Source organism: Rousettus aegyptiacus, unplaced genomic scaffold, assembly GCF_014176215.1.
Source record: "Rousettus aegyptiacus isolate mRouAeg1 unplaced genomic scaffold, mRouAeg1.p scaffold_m13_p_6, whole genome shotgun sequence".
NCBI classification, from domain to species: domain Eukaryota; kingdom Metazoa; phylum Chordata; class Mammalia; order Chiroptera; family Pteropodidae; genus Rousettus; species Rousettus aegyptiacus.
In genome coordinates, this window is record NW_023416309.1 from 78,855,104 (window position 1) to 78,867,606 (window position 12,503).

The window sequence follows — 12,503 nt, forward strand, 5'->3', positions numbered from 1 at the left end:
TGGAAAATGAGTGATACAGAGACAGGAAGTGGGATGGCTGGGACCCTCACCTGCCACTCCAGCTTATCAGGTGCGAAGACCCAGCTCCAACCAGTCCCAGGTCACTCTGGCAGCTGGGACCCAACCCATCTCCTTGTGTAAGACAAATAACCATCACCACCACCCTCAGAACTTGTACCACAGGGGAGGGAGGGGGTCTACTGTCCACTCCTTATCAAATGACCATCGACCTGCAATGGAAGTGGACACACTCCTCCGGGTACAGATGCTGAAGCCAGAAAGAATGAGCTGACAACTCCAAAAGCAAGAAGTGTGTAAGGGAGAGGGGCTGGTTGGCAGTTGGGTACCTCAGGAATTGCAAATCACTGGCCTCAGTGAGTTCAGACAGAGCTTCAGCCACCCCTGCCTAGGCTCTAGGGCCAGGCTTCTGTTCCTACAAAAGACAGGGACAGGCTGGAGTCAGAGACATTGAGGCCACTTACACTGCTGGACCATTTCAAGGAGAACTCTACAATAGAGGACCAAAGAGACAGATGCCCCCCCCCCCCATTTGATGACGTTTCAAAGCCTTGAATAAGCTCAGACATATCTAGGTAAAATTCAGTGTCTTCCTAAGGTATTATCTGAAGTCCAGCTTTGTCACTTATCGGTTATGTGACTTTGGGTAATGATTTGAGCTGAGTTTCTCTGTCTGTAAAATGGAGATAAGTCTACTTATCTTGCCAAGTTGTAAGATTTGGAGAGAATGGATAGAAAGTGCCTAGCATAGTGCCTGGCATATAGCAGATCCTCAGGAGATGCTATTTCTCACCATTAGATGTTATTTTCATGTGCTTAGGAGGAGTTTCTATCACTGGGTCACTCACATCTCTAAGTACACTGGCCACCCAGTGCCCTGGGTACATCTCTTTATAATTCCTGATGGATTTGGCTTTTGTCGTGACTTGCCACCCCAGGACTGTGAGCCTTGTAAAGCAAACAGCTTCCCAAGAGGCAGAGGAACTTCCTCTGGGAGCCACAAAACCCTGCTGCCAGGCAAATGACAGCCCGGGTATTTGTTTTAATTTAGGCTCTTGTCAAGAGGAAACTTCATGGCTAACAGCCCAAACATAACTGCACACTACCTCCCCAGGAAGCCTCATTCTACAGCTCTCAAATAAGCTGTTTTGAAGAGGGAGGCAGAGACTCCTCACATTGCTGCCAAGTCAGTGCCCCCCTGCTCCCGCCCTTCCATCAGACTGCCCCAGAAGTCCAGAGCAACAGCAGAAAAGTCAGCTCAAATCCCAGCCTATCTGAGTTAGGGCTGGTTAATGGGCACCCTCAAAGAGGCCCTCGGTCTAATTCCCTTTCCTGGTCCTGCTTTACTCTGGTCGGAAATTTTCAAGGCAGCCTCTGGCAATTTTGCTTTTCTATTGGGGAGGAGTTTCAGGGGAAGGGGGAGATAGGAAAACTTGGAAATGATCAGGTAGAGTATTCTTCTTCAGGGCAATGGAGAGAAAGCCAGAGCCAGGCTTCCATAGGATTCCATGCTTTGGGAAATAAGGAAAATAGTGCCAGCTTCTGCAAAGAGAAATATTCTGGAACATAAGCAGCATGTGAATATGAGGCATTGTTATGACTGCTATTTGCAAGAGCACAGCTAAGAGGAGGTCACTAATCCTTCCTGCGGGTCAGGAGCTGATCTGCAGCACAGCTCTGAACAGATGTGTGCCCCCATTCACACAGACACACGTGCCCACACACACCACGCAGCCATGGGCCTTGACCTTCACCCAACGATACTGGCCTTTGCAGGGGAAGAAGCAGATGGAGTGGCTGGGGTTGGCTCAAGACTGATGCCCAGGGGATCCGGCTTTGCCCCTTTGATGTTGAAAAACCAAAGCAGAAAGAACCATTACAAGGAGAGCTCCTGGGGGAAGGAAAGGAAAGAAAAAAAGATGGAGGGGGGGAGAAGGGAGAAGAGAAAAGAGAGGAAGGTATGAGGAATGACGGGAACCCAAGGGGATACAGAGGTCAGAGGCTGGATGCTGAGTACTGAGAAGCCTCCTGGGCAAGACCCTAGAGTTCAAGGCATCATCCTTGTCCACTCTCCCACCTCCATATATACGACTGCTGCCAAGGGATTCCAGCCAGATTGACCCTTACAAATGTCCTTGTCCCGTGGCATTCAGTGTCCAGAACCAGAACCTGGCTCCTCCTGCTTCCCTCACCTCCTGTCCCTGCCTTAGGGCTCTGGGATAGGAGAGTAGCAAGAGAGTGGGAGAGTCCTACTGAAGTGATGGGGAGGGCGACATCCACTTCCTATCTTCCTCGGGGGCCAACAGGACCTCTTCCTACATCACTGAGAGCCTTGGGGAAAGTGTCTCACTCAACGCAGGAGGGGGGAGAAGTGCGGTGCTTTAGCCACCTAAGGAAGGCGGAGTGGGGAGCGGGGGTGGGGGCGCTCACCCCCAGAACGTACGAGTGATCCGTTCGTTACACATCCCCAGCGGCAGCGCAAGAGCAATCACATGATCGCGGCGTATTTGAGAGCGAGGGGGTGGAGAAGACAAGGTTTTTTAAAAAAATATTTTTGGGAGCGGGGGTGAGGATGGGGGTGGTGATGAGGCTGGCAGGAAAGACTGCAGAGCCTGGGGTTTTCAGCTCCTTCATCCAAATGGCCCCCACGGAGATCTGCACACAGTCTCCCTTCCTATCCACCCCCACTCCAAAACACACACCGGGCTCAGGATGTACCCGAGGTGGCAAACTCCAGCCCCAAGGACTTTGCCAAAACGGCCTTTCTGCCTCAGCGCGGTCAGGAAGAGCAGCCAGACGGGGAGCGGAGGCAGCACCCTGCAAGGGCTCTCCCCTCTTCCCGAGGGCTGGGGAGTGTTCGGTTACACAACAGGTGGGAAAAGGGTGACACAGCTCTCCCGGCTCAGTTGGTCCGCTGCGCCCCTCCACCCGCCCGAAGTCCACTCCGGGGACCCCATCTGCGGCGGATCGCGGGGTCCCCATGCCGCTTCCCTGCCTCCCGCTCGCTGGGCACCTGGCTGGCCCAGCCCGCAGCGCCCAGCCCGCGCCGGGCTCCCCAGACAAGTCCCGCATCTCGGGCCGCCAGGCCGTCGGGGCGCCGCGCAGGACGCGGGGCCCGTTCCCGCCCGGCCTCCCCGGCCCGCGCGCACACGTACTGCTGTAGAGGGTGTCGATCCAGGAGAGGCGCGGCAGGCCCCGGTGGCTCAGCGGCTCCATGCCCGCGGCTCCGCGCGGCGGCGGCGGCGGCGGCGGCGGCGGCGGCTCCGTCAGATCGGAAATCCGACCCTCATCGCACAACAAAGGAGGGAGGTCGCGGGCGGCGGGAGGCCGGGCCGGCGGGGAGCCGGGAGGGGAGGCCAGCCCGGGAGGCTGAAGTTGCTGAGTGCGGGGTGGAGGCGGGGGGAGGCAGGGAAACAGGTAGCAGGGAGGAGAGAGCCGGAGCTGCCGGGAGAGCAGAGGCGGCGGGCAAAGGTAGTCGAGCACCCCTGGGAGCCCTTCCGGCTACTGAGGCCGCGGCGAGCCCCGCTGCAGATCCCAGAGCCGCGGCCCCACAGCCCGCGCGCCAACTAGCAACTTCCCCCGGGCTGCGCAGCGCTCAGGGGCAGAGGGCGGGGGCCGCAACCAATGGGCGCGAGGCTCCCGCGCCCCCTCCCCCGCCGCGGCACGCCTCCAGACCCCGTGAGGGTGCGGGGAGCAGCCTCAGTCCCCACTGACGTCCGGGCGTGAGGGGCTCCAGCCCGTGATGGAGGAGTGGTCCCGCGGGGTTCTCCCGGCCGCGGTGCAGGCCCAGGCTCCTCCTCCTCCCCTTGCTGGACTCAGCCAAATTCTGGCAACCCGCAGACTAGGTGTCGCGGGGAGACCTATAGGCCCGCAGGGGTGACATCACCTGCCACCCCAGGATCTCTAAGCGCAGTTTCAGGGGCCGGTGCGGCTGCCAGGCCCCTCCCCTAGGCAAGCCTGGGGGGCGGCGCTGACGGGGTTAATGTCCTGCCGGTCCGCAGGCAGTGTTGGCCTCCCAGGAGCTCTTTCCTTCCAAACCTTGATAGCGCTTCATCTATTTAAACACCCTTGACCTAAAAGCCGGGTGGTTCCTGCCCTACACTCCAGGGTGCCGCAGCTGGAGAAAGGCAGGAGACTGGGGGTCAGTGAGGGGCTGTGGAGGGCAAACGAAGGTAAGAGATCAGGAAAGGCTCCAGGATCTCTGCTGAGTCCCCTCCAGGAGCCTTCTCTCGGGATCCCCAGCACGCCCAGGATTCATACCATGTATGCATAATCATACACAAGTTGAGGGAAGTTGGCCGTCAAGATGCCTCTGAGAACAGAACCTTTAGAAACAAAGACCATCCCACCCCAAAAACAGTGGTAGGGGGCTTTATGCCCATCCCCTGGGTGCTGGTTTTATGGGACCCAAGGCAACTTGGGTCTCACAGACTTTCTCGGCCCAAATGACTCAGGAGAAGGGACTGGAGTGGATGGGGGTCAGACTAGGGTGGTTCATGGCAGTGTGGAGTGGAGGGCTGAAACTCTTCTCCTGAACCCAAGGGAAAGGAGGCAGTAGGCCCACTAAGGTAACCCTGCACTGGGCCATTTATGCTAGTTTTACCTCAGATAGTAAGGTTTCTGACAATGAAGCAGACGTTTCTCACCCCCAAGTAGCTTAAGGGCAATGTCTTCATGGGACCCAGCTCTACAGACAGGCCTACAAGGTGAAGCTCCACCTGGCCTCTGTGGAGGGCAGTGTGTGTGTGGGGAGTGCTCTCTTCATCATTCCAAACAACCATAGATCTAGTTCTTAAGTGAAGAAGCAGCCCCTCACCCGTGATGCTGAAGGGAAGCCTGCACCCAGCCTCTGTAGCCACTTGGGTAGAGTTGCCCAAGGGAAGATGGTGGCCACTGGCTCATAGCAAGTCAGGCGAGTCCCTGGAAGGTGCAGGGGAAGATGCTCTGGGTATGGAAAACCTCCACAGGTAGCTGCAGTGGAACTGTAAGGTATCATTGGGCCCTCCTTTCATCCACTCAGCTCTCTCCCACTCCAGTCCTCCAGGCTCAGGCTCTGGCTCCTACTCTTGTGGCCCCTCCCTGCTCAGCCGTCAGCCTCCCACCATCTCTGCATTGCATACAAGACTGGGAGGACCAAGCAGGCACCTAGAGCTTGGCAGAGAGGGGGTTGTGCATCTCCAATGAGATGCTCCAGAAATAGAGCCAGGATGGGAGAGAGAGCAAATGGGCTCTTGGAGGAACTGAAGGGAGGACGGCGAGCATGGAGGAGCATAGCAGGGGCCCGGGGCCACTCTTCTTCCCTCATGGAACTCTTGGAAAGCACGGAAAGCAGAAGAAAGAAATAAACAGCACAGAGCAGGGAAGCAGCAGCACCGCCTCCTCCTCGACAACCACCACCACCACCAAGGCAGCCTGGGCCTTCTCTGTGTGCTGTGGGGATTTTCCTGACGGCCATATCCAGGCACCGGCTGTGAGCAGGCCATGGATGTATATTTCTGCATGAGTCACATACATTTGCATACATTTTACATTTTTATCTACAAAGGCTAGAACAAGCTATTTTCAGCGTTTTTTAAGCTAAAATGTTACAGTTGCTCTCCTTAGCGTTGCCATAGTTTGCTTTTTTATACATTCTGTCCAATCCTGTCCTGGACCTCCCACTCCAGATTACAATACAGAACAGAGGGAGAGAGGAATCTTAGAGGCAATAAGGAGAAACACTTCTGATAATTAACAGAGAATACCTGCGGTGCACCTGGCTTGGATCTTAGTGTTTTGTTTACGAGATTATTCCACTGTGAACCTCACTGTTATCTCAGTTCCCTCCATTTTCCAGATGAGAAAACCGAGGCACTGAGCAGCTAAGTAACTGGCCCAGACAGTAAGTGGAGGGCTAGGACTTGAACCCTGGTGCTCATGCTCTTAAATGCCATGCATGCTGCCTCCACTGTCAGTTGATTGGTGAAAGCGGGGTAGCAAAGGTCCCTGGAAATCTTTAATGGCTCGTGGGTTAGAGACTACCTTCTAAAAAACCCTTCCAGCCCTCTTCCATCTCCACGCATCTGTCAGACACATATGTGTCCGAGCAAAGTGCAGTTACTTCAAGATTCCTTTGATGTTTTTACTAGATGGCTTCCAGTAGGTGTGAACACCACACAGCCTAACTCTAACCTTGGCTATAAAGACAAGTGTGCCGGCCTTTGAGCACCAGGGTGATCTGAGATTGGAGCAGAAGCCTGCCAATCCTGGCACCGAGGGTGGGGAGGAGGTTAGGGGAGACCCAATACTACATCTTAGGAAGGAAGGAGTTAAAGATTTACTCTCATCTGCATTTTGCCAAAGGTGAAGTGCTCTGCCAGCAACCCCAGCCAGTTAAAGCAGCAGGTGGGCTTCCTGTGGACAGGCCACCCTGATTAAACTAAGTGCAGACCTGTCTATGCACCCCAAGCCACTGAATCAGCAGCCATCACACCGCACCCTCCAAGCCCGCACTAACCATTCGTTGTCCAGTCCTTTGGGTAAACACTCTTCACCCTCCCTGGCCCTCCTTCTGGCCTGTGCACTCAGGCTCTCCTCAACTCCCCACCTCCCATGGTGACAAGCCTGCTCCTGGCCCCACCCCCTCAGACTTAAAGGAGATTTAAGGCTAGGTTGCCCTGCCAGGGTGCTGCTGTTGAGAGGCTGATTGGGAAGAAGATATATCTGAAAGTCAGCGTGCTTTTTCTTAATTCCCAGGGGTGGGCTACTCTTGTCTTTCCATCAACTAACTCTTGCTTCTACCAGCCACTTGACCAGGATGAAAAAAGATGATTGTGCTTAGAACCCAAACTGGGTATTTCCACTTTTCTTCCCTCCTCACTGTTAGCAACCCAGCTCTGCTGTGTACAAAGGAAGGACCCGGGAGTCCCTGCTTCCTTGATCACCCAGAGGTCACTGCTGGTGAAAAAGATGTCTATTTGCCTCTCCCCTCTGGGGCCAGCAGAGAGCACCAGTGTGCACGGACTGGATGTACAGGTGGCTAGAGGGGTGGGGCCCTCTGCATTCAAATTAAAAAACAAAAGCAAAGAATAGACTGTAATAGACAAAAAACCAAGAATTTGTAACCTCCCTGGTAGATCAGCTCTTTAAAAGCTGGAACTGCATCTTTTTTCCTGGAGTTTCCACAGTGCTCAGCCCCGTGGATGAATGAGGCTCAGGTAGACCTCCTAACCAGCTATGACCACGCCGTGCCCCTGGATCAGCTTCCAGCCAAAAGCCCAACAGACTGGCATTCAATAATACATATTGAATACATAAAGCTCACAACAGCTAACATTTATTGAATGCTTAAGTGCCAGGCACTGCTCTATGTGCTTCCCATTGGTTGTCTCACTTAATCCTCATAATAAGCCAATGAGCTAGGCACTACTATGCTCTCTATTCCACAGAAGCAGAAAGACTAAGCCATTGACTAGCATCGGTGACTTTGAAAATGAACTGAGATTCTGAATCTAGAGTCCACAATGAGTGGACAAATGAACAAACAGAATGAAGTTAAACTCAGGAAGGAAGAAATCAGAGCTACAGAAGGAATGCAAGGCAGTGTAATTTTAGAACCCCCTTGGGCCACCAATGATTAAGCTAAAAGAAAACTTGTTCCCAAAGAAAACCACATCTACTACAACAGGGCAGATGACCCTAGAGACAAGCTACATGCAATCAATCTAATAACAGTTTCCTGAACTCTAGTCCCTGCCAAACCCTACTGCTTCTATGGCTTGGGCATAGTCTCAAGCCCTTCGAGCCTCAGTTTTCACACCCATAGGTGGGTACCCAAGTGGATCAGGTAGATTACTTCCAGGCTTTCTACCAATACTAGTGGACTATATACTTTGCTTCCTAGCAGCCTATTTCCCGCTCCTTGCTTCATTTCCTTTACCTTGGTGCAGCAAAGTGGAATTTACTGTTCTAATAGTCACCTTCCCCCCTCGGGCCTAGAAAAAAGAAACTTCGCAGGCCCCTACTGAGTCACCTCTAAGAGAGACGTCTTGGCCTAATGGTTTCGTCCTTGGCTCTCTTCCTACCTGCCTCTTCCCAGTCTCCTTGGTTTTCTAGCAGACAGTGAGATCTGCAGGCAGCACAGATAAAATCACTGCCCTCTCCAGTTATTCACTGCTCTACCAAAGTTTTGTGTCAGCTTGAGTTATGGAAAAGATCTGCACTTCTGGCAAGATGTAACCCTGAGAACAGCATTCGCCCCTTGTTGCCTCCTTCAGCACCAACGCCAGAAGGCATGGTGACATCAAGGTCGCTGTCGCCATGAAGTTCCCCACACATAACCAGGGGTGTTTTAAAGCTCTGCTCCCATGCCCAGGGCCACAGCAAGTCCAACATTCTGGGCAGAGTAGCTGCCTTAGATTAACTAAGCGAGCTACAATTTCAGGAAGGTCTCATGCCAAGCCCCAGCCCCAGTGGCTGTCACCCGACAGGGCTCAGATTGCACCACCCCAGGGTCAACATGAGAGATATCCTAGAGAGTTGATCTTTGGGCTCAAAAGTAGGGTCTGGAGCCCCCTTCCTAATTTACTTACCACGGCATCCCCATCAGCACTTGGAAAGAGGCCAGCAGAAGAGACAGTAGGATTCTCTAAGTCCCCAAAACCCAGAGACAATATTCAATGACTCCAAACTTATCAGCTCCAAGTGAAGCAGGGGTGTGTGTATCCAGCTAGGGTCGGAGCTCTCGGGCTGGCCTTCTGCCCTCCTGTGGTCACCATTCGCCTGAAGCTGGCTATGCTTCTCGCTCTTTCAGCCAGAGTTCTGCAGATGCGTCCCAGTCCTGCACTGCTCTGCCAGAAGCTCTGACGCCACCCACCAGGCTGGCCCTTTCCCTGTGACCACAGGGGCTGAGGGCAGGCGATCAATGAGACCGGCTCCAAGAGGTAGCAGTTCAACATTCACAAAGGCTACGGTAATAAAAAAGCATCGGAGCCTAACCAATGGTGCTCCTCCTCAGTGGAGTCTTGCTTTGGGGTTACCATTCAAGTTCGCCGGTGTGTGGCCGTGTCTCTTTAAGGACCAGTCCTCTCTTTAATGCAAGTTCCCTCTGCAGTCACTCCTGCCACCAGTACTCCTGCGGCAGACAGTGGGGAGCTCTTGAGCGCCATCTGGTGCCAACAGAGCAGCACCTCAGCCACCAGAGTAGGTCCAGCCAAGAGGCCTAGAAAGGCATGTACTAAAACCTCACCTTTGCCCACAGATTCTGCACAGGGTTGCAGGTTACCCATGTGAGCAACAAGGCTAGGGGTCAGAAGGAACTCGGTTTTGTGTCAGGAGACAGCAGGAGCCCCTATGAATGTCCTGAGAAGAATAGCCATCTCACTGGACAAAAGCTCCCCCTAAAATATTCTCAAATGGGGGGATTTCCCCAATCTCCCTGTTTGTCAGCTACAAGACCTGAAGCATAGCTGTACATACCCTGCCCCCATAAACACTAGAACAATTGTTCTCAGTTAGGGGAGGGGGTAGTTGGTATTGCCCTACCAGGAAGTATTTGAAAATCTGTAGGAACATTTTAAAGCCAAAGATGTTACAATGTGTTCCAATATGCAGAACTGTCCCAAAGAATGTCTGTCCCCCAAAGCCAATTGTGCTGAAAAAACACTACTCGGTTAAGGGGAACCAAGTATGGTTCCTTGACAAGCTCATACCCCCTGTTCTTCTCCCCATCATTCTGCCTTTGGTGTCCTCCTTAAATTTTACCTTTATGATCTTGGAAGTGGAGAGGTAAATGGTCTGGCCCAGGCCACCTTCCCAAGGGCTGCCAGTGGTCCTAGCTGTCCCTCCCTAAAATCTGGGCACATACCTGCATCTAGCCTGCACTGGGTAATCATGACTCTTGGAAGAGAGGCAGACAGACTGGCAGGCTAACTCAGGTCATTAGGAACCAGCAGATCGTCTATAAGAAGAAATCACAGAAGACCAGTCACTCCCTTTTTTCAAAAGACTACCCTTTCCTTCCTCCCTACATGGATGACTCAATCAAGCTCTGCTCTCTGTCTCCAGACTGTCCCAAGACGTGTATCTTTTATATATGCATTTTCAGATTCTGGTCATGATGCTTCTTGATTCCTAATTTCCTCTTCTCCAAGTTCGTTGCACCCTGTCCTGAGCTGATCAGTCTCATGAACACAGTCTGGTGCCAGCTGCTGACATGTGACATGCATTCTAATGAAGGGCGAGTGGAAAAGAATGAAACTCTGGCTGTGGCAGTCAGTGAAAGCTGCACAGTGGTCACATTTGAGCCGGGTCTGCTGGTTTGAGCAACCCCAAGCCTCACAAGGCCGAGTCATAGCTAGAATGAGCAACTGGAGAAAAAGTTTCCCAGCAGCCCATAGAAACTAGAGGGCACTTTCTAAAACACATCTGGCACGTCACTCCTTTCTTACTCGGACTCATCTATGGCTTCCCATTGCTATCAGGCCCTGTGGCCTGGCCCTTGTACCTCCTTTCAGCTTCATCTGGCACATTCTGCTCCTTGCTCTCTCTTGTTTTTTCAGAACTTTTGCACAGGTTGATATCTCTGGCAAAAATGTTCTGTCACCCATTGTGCCTGGATATCTCCCACTCTTCCTGTGTTCATAACTTAAATATGACTTCTGCTAGGACATTTTTCCTAACCACCAGACCAGAGAGACCTGTACTTCAGGTTGCTCAGTGCTCTTGGAAAGCATTCAATGCCTGTCTCTGCTACACTGAGAGTTCCAAGAGGGTAAGAATCACATCTCTCTTGTTTGCCACTGTAACCCGAGCACCTTGAAATAGTGGTTCCAATGAATAAATGAGTAAATGAATGAATAAGTGAATAACCAAATTCATTCCTGGCCATGAAGAGCCTGGGATGAGGGAAGACTGATGCTTCAGCTAGACCAGTTTCACCAACTGGAAATGAACTGTCTGGGCCGCTTGAGATGTCATGTCGAGAATGGCCACACTCTGTGGAAAGACTCAGAAAAAAACCAACAAGATCACAGAATCAGATTTAGGGCAGGAGAACAGCTGCTCCAATTAATTCTCTAACTGCTCACATGAAATCTCAACTAAAAACGCCCCAATGCACAGGGCTCCTGCGCTAAGCAGCCAGCATTTGGTGCTGCACTCTTTTTTACCCAATCAGACTCCATCACAGAAGTGGAATAGAAACCCAGAAATGGTTCAGCCCACTCCGGGAACTTTGGTCTCAATTCTCAGAGTCCTTCTCCTAGGCCTGTCCCAAATTCGCAACTAAATTTGTTTTTTAGAGAAGAGAGGCACACTGTTGCTCCCCTCTGGGAAAAAAAGTAGTTTCTGGGTGGATGCCCTGCCCTGTGTCTCTTCCTGCTGTCTGGTAGGGTACAGTGTTGGGAATCTGAGAAAGAAGATGCTCATTGCTTGCAGTGACACTGACCTTCCCTGTCTCAGGGGGCTGTGAGCTGAAGCTGACACTCACCAGCTCCCAGTGATGATTTTGTTACCTTACCAACCAGACAGATGGGAAATCTTGCTTTTAGCTTAGTAATGGGAGAAATATGATGGAAACTGCTTCTGGGGACCTACTCCTTTCAAGGACCTAGCTTGAGAGGGTCTGCAGACGGCCTGACAGATGGACAGACAGACAGGGCTTGGACAGAGCTCTGTGGCTGCTGCCTGCACTGAGCCATGGTGACCATTGGGTAGGCCTGAGAATCCTGGAGGGCACTGTACCAGACTCAGCTGGTCTGCTTGACACCTGCAAACAGGGAGAAGGTTCCTTTTCATTTTCTCTTCACTAAAACAAAGAGACAAATAGCACACCCAGTTTTTAATCAATGCTGTATTTGTTGGGCCTTGGATCTGTGATGGTCTAGAAAATCACCCTAGGCCATTGGGGTCAGTAACCCAGATGGTTAGTTTTCTAAGCTACCTACCAGCTTCTCATCTGCTGCCTAGTAAGGATATCTTGGCATAGTTCATATTCTCAGGGTTCTTCTCTCCCCTGAAATGAAGGGACCTGGCAGGAGGAGGTAGTGGTTGTCATTGAAGGACAGAGGAATAATAAGGCGATAACAGACACTTATTTATGCTTCCATGCCAGGACTGATTTAAGGGCTCTACATATATTAAATCACTAAATTATTAAAGTACTCCGACTGCTCCAGAATCCATGACTTAACACTCCACTACCTCTCTCCAATAGAAGGGAAATAACACTAAACTGAGCATACCTTGAATCCAGGAGCACACCTGCCCCTGCCACTAACTTGCTGTGTGACCTGGAGGAACTTCATTTCCCTCTCTGGGCCTTGGTTTCCTCACCTTGATGTGCAGGAATGAAGGTCATCTGCGATTCCTGAGAGATAGATAATGAGGATATAGCTAATAAGGAAAGGGAAAACTTTCCTCTCCCACCTCTCAGGTCCCCAATATTTCAGGAAGTACAGGATGCTTTGAAGGCTAGAAAAGTTATTCCTTGGTTCATCAAATATTCT

General features: G+C 52.0%; 1 protein-coding gene across 4 annotated transcripts in view; it reads right to left on the reverse strand.

Annotated features, from left to right (window-relative positions):
- The window catches only part of ABR (ABR activator of RhoGEF and GTPase), a 175,162-nt gene that overhangs the window by 129,856 nt on the left and 32,803 nt on the right, over positions 1-12,503 (reverse strand). Inside the window, exon 1 of one of the 4 annotated variants that reach the window (XM_036223706.1) lies at positions 8,589-8,799. The exons of 2 other annotated variants lie outside the window; for them this stretch is intronic. Coding sequence is in view for 1 of the 2 variants with exons in the window: in XM_036223704.1 (XP_036079597.1) it covers positions 3,174-3,234 (61 nt within the window). In the remaining variant the exon portion in view is untranslated. Of the gene's footprint in view, positions 1-3,173; positions 3,235-8,588; positions 8,800-12,503 lie in introns of those variants that run through there. One more of the 4 variants, XM_036223704.1, reaches the window with a different exon arrangement.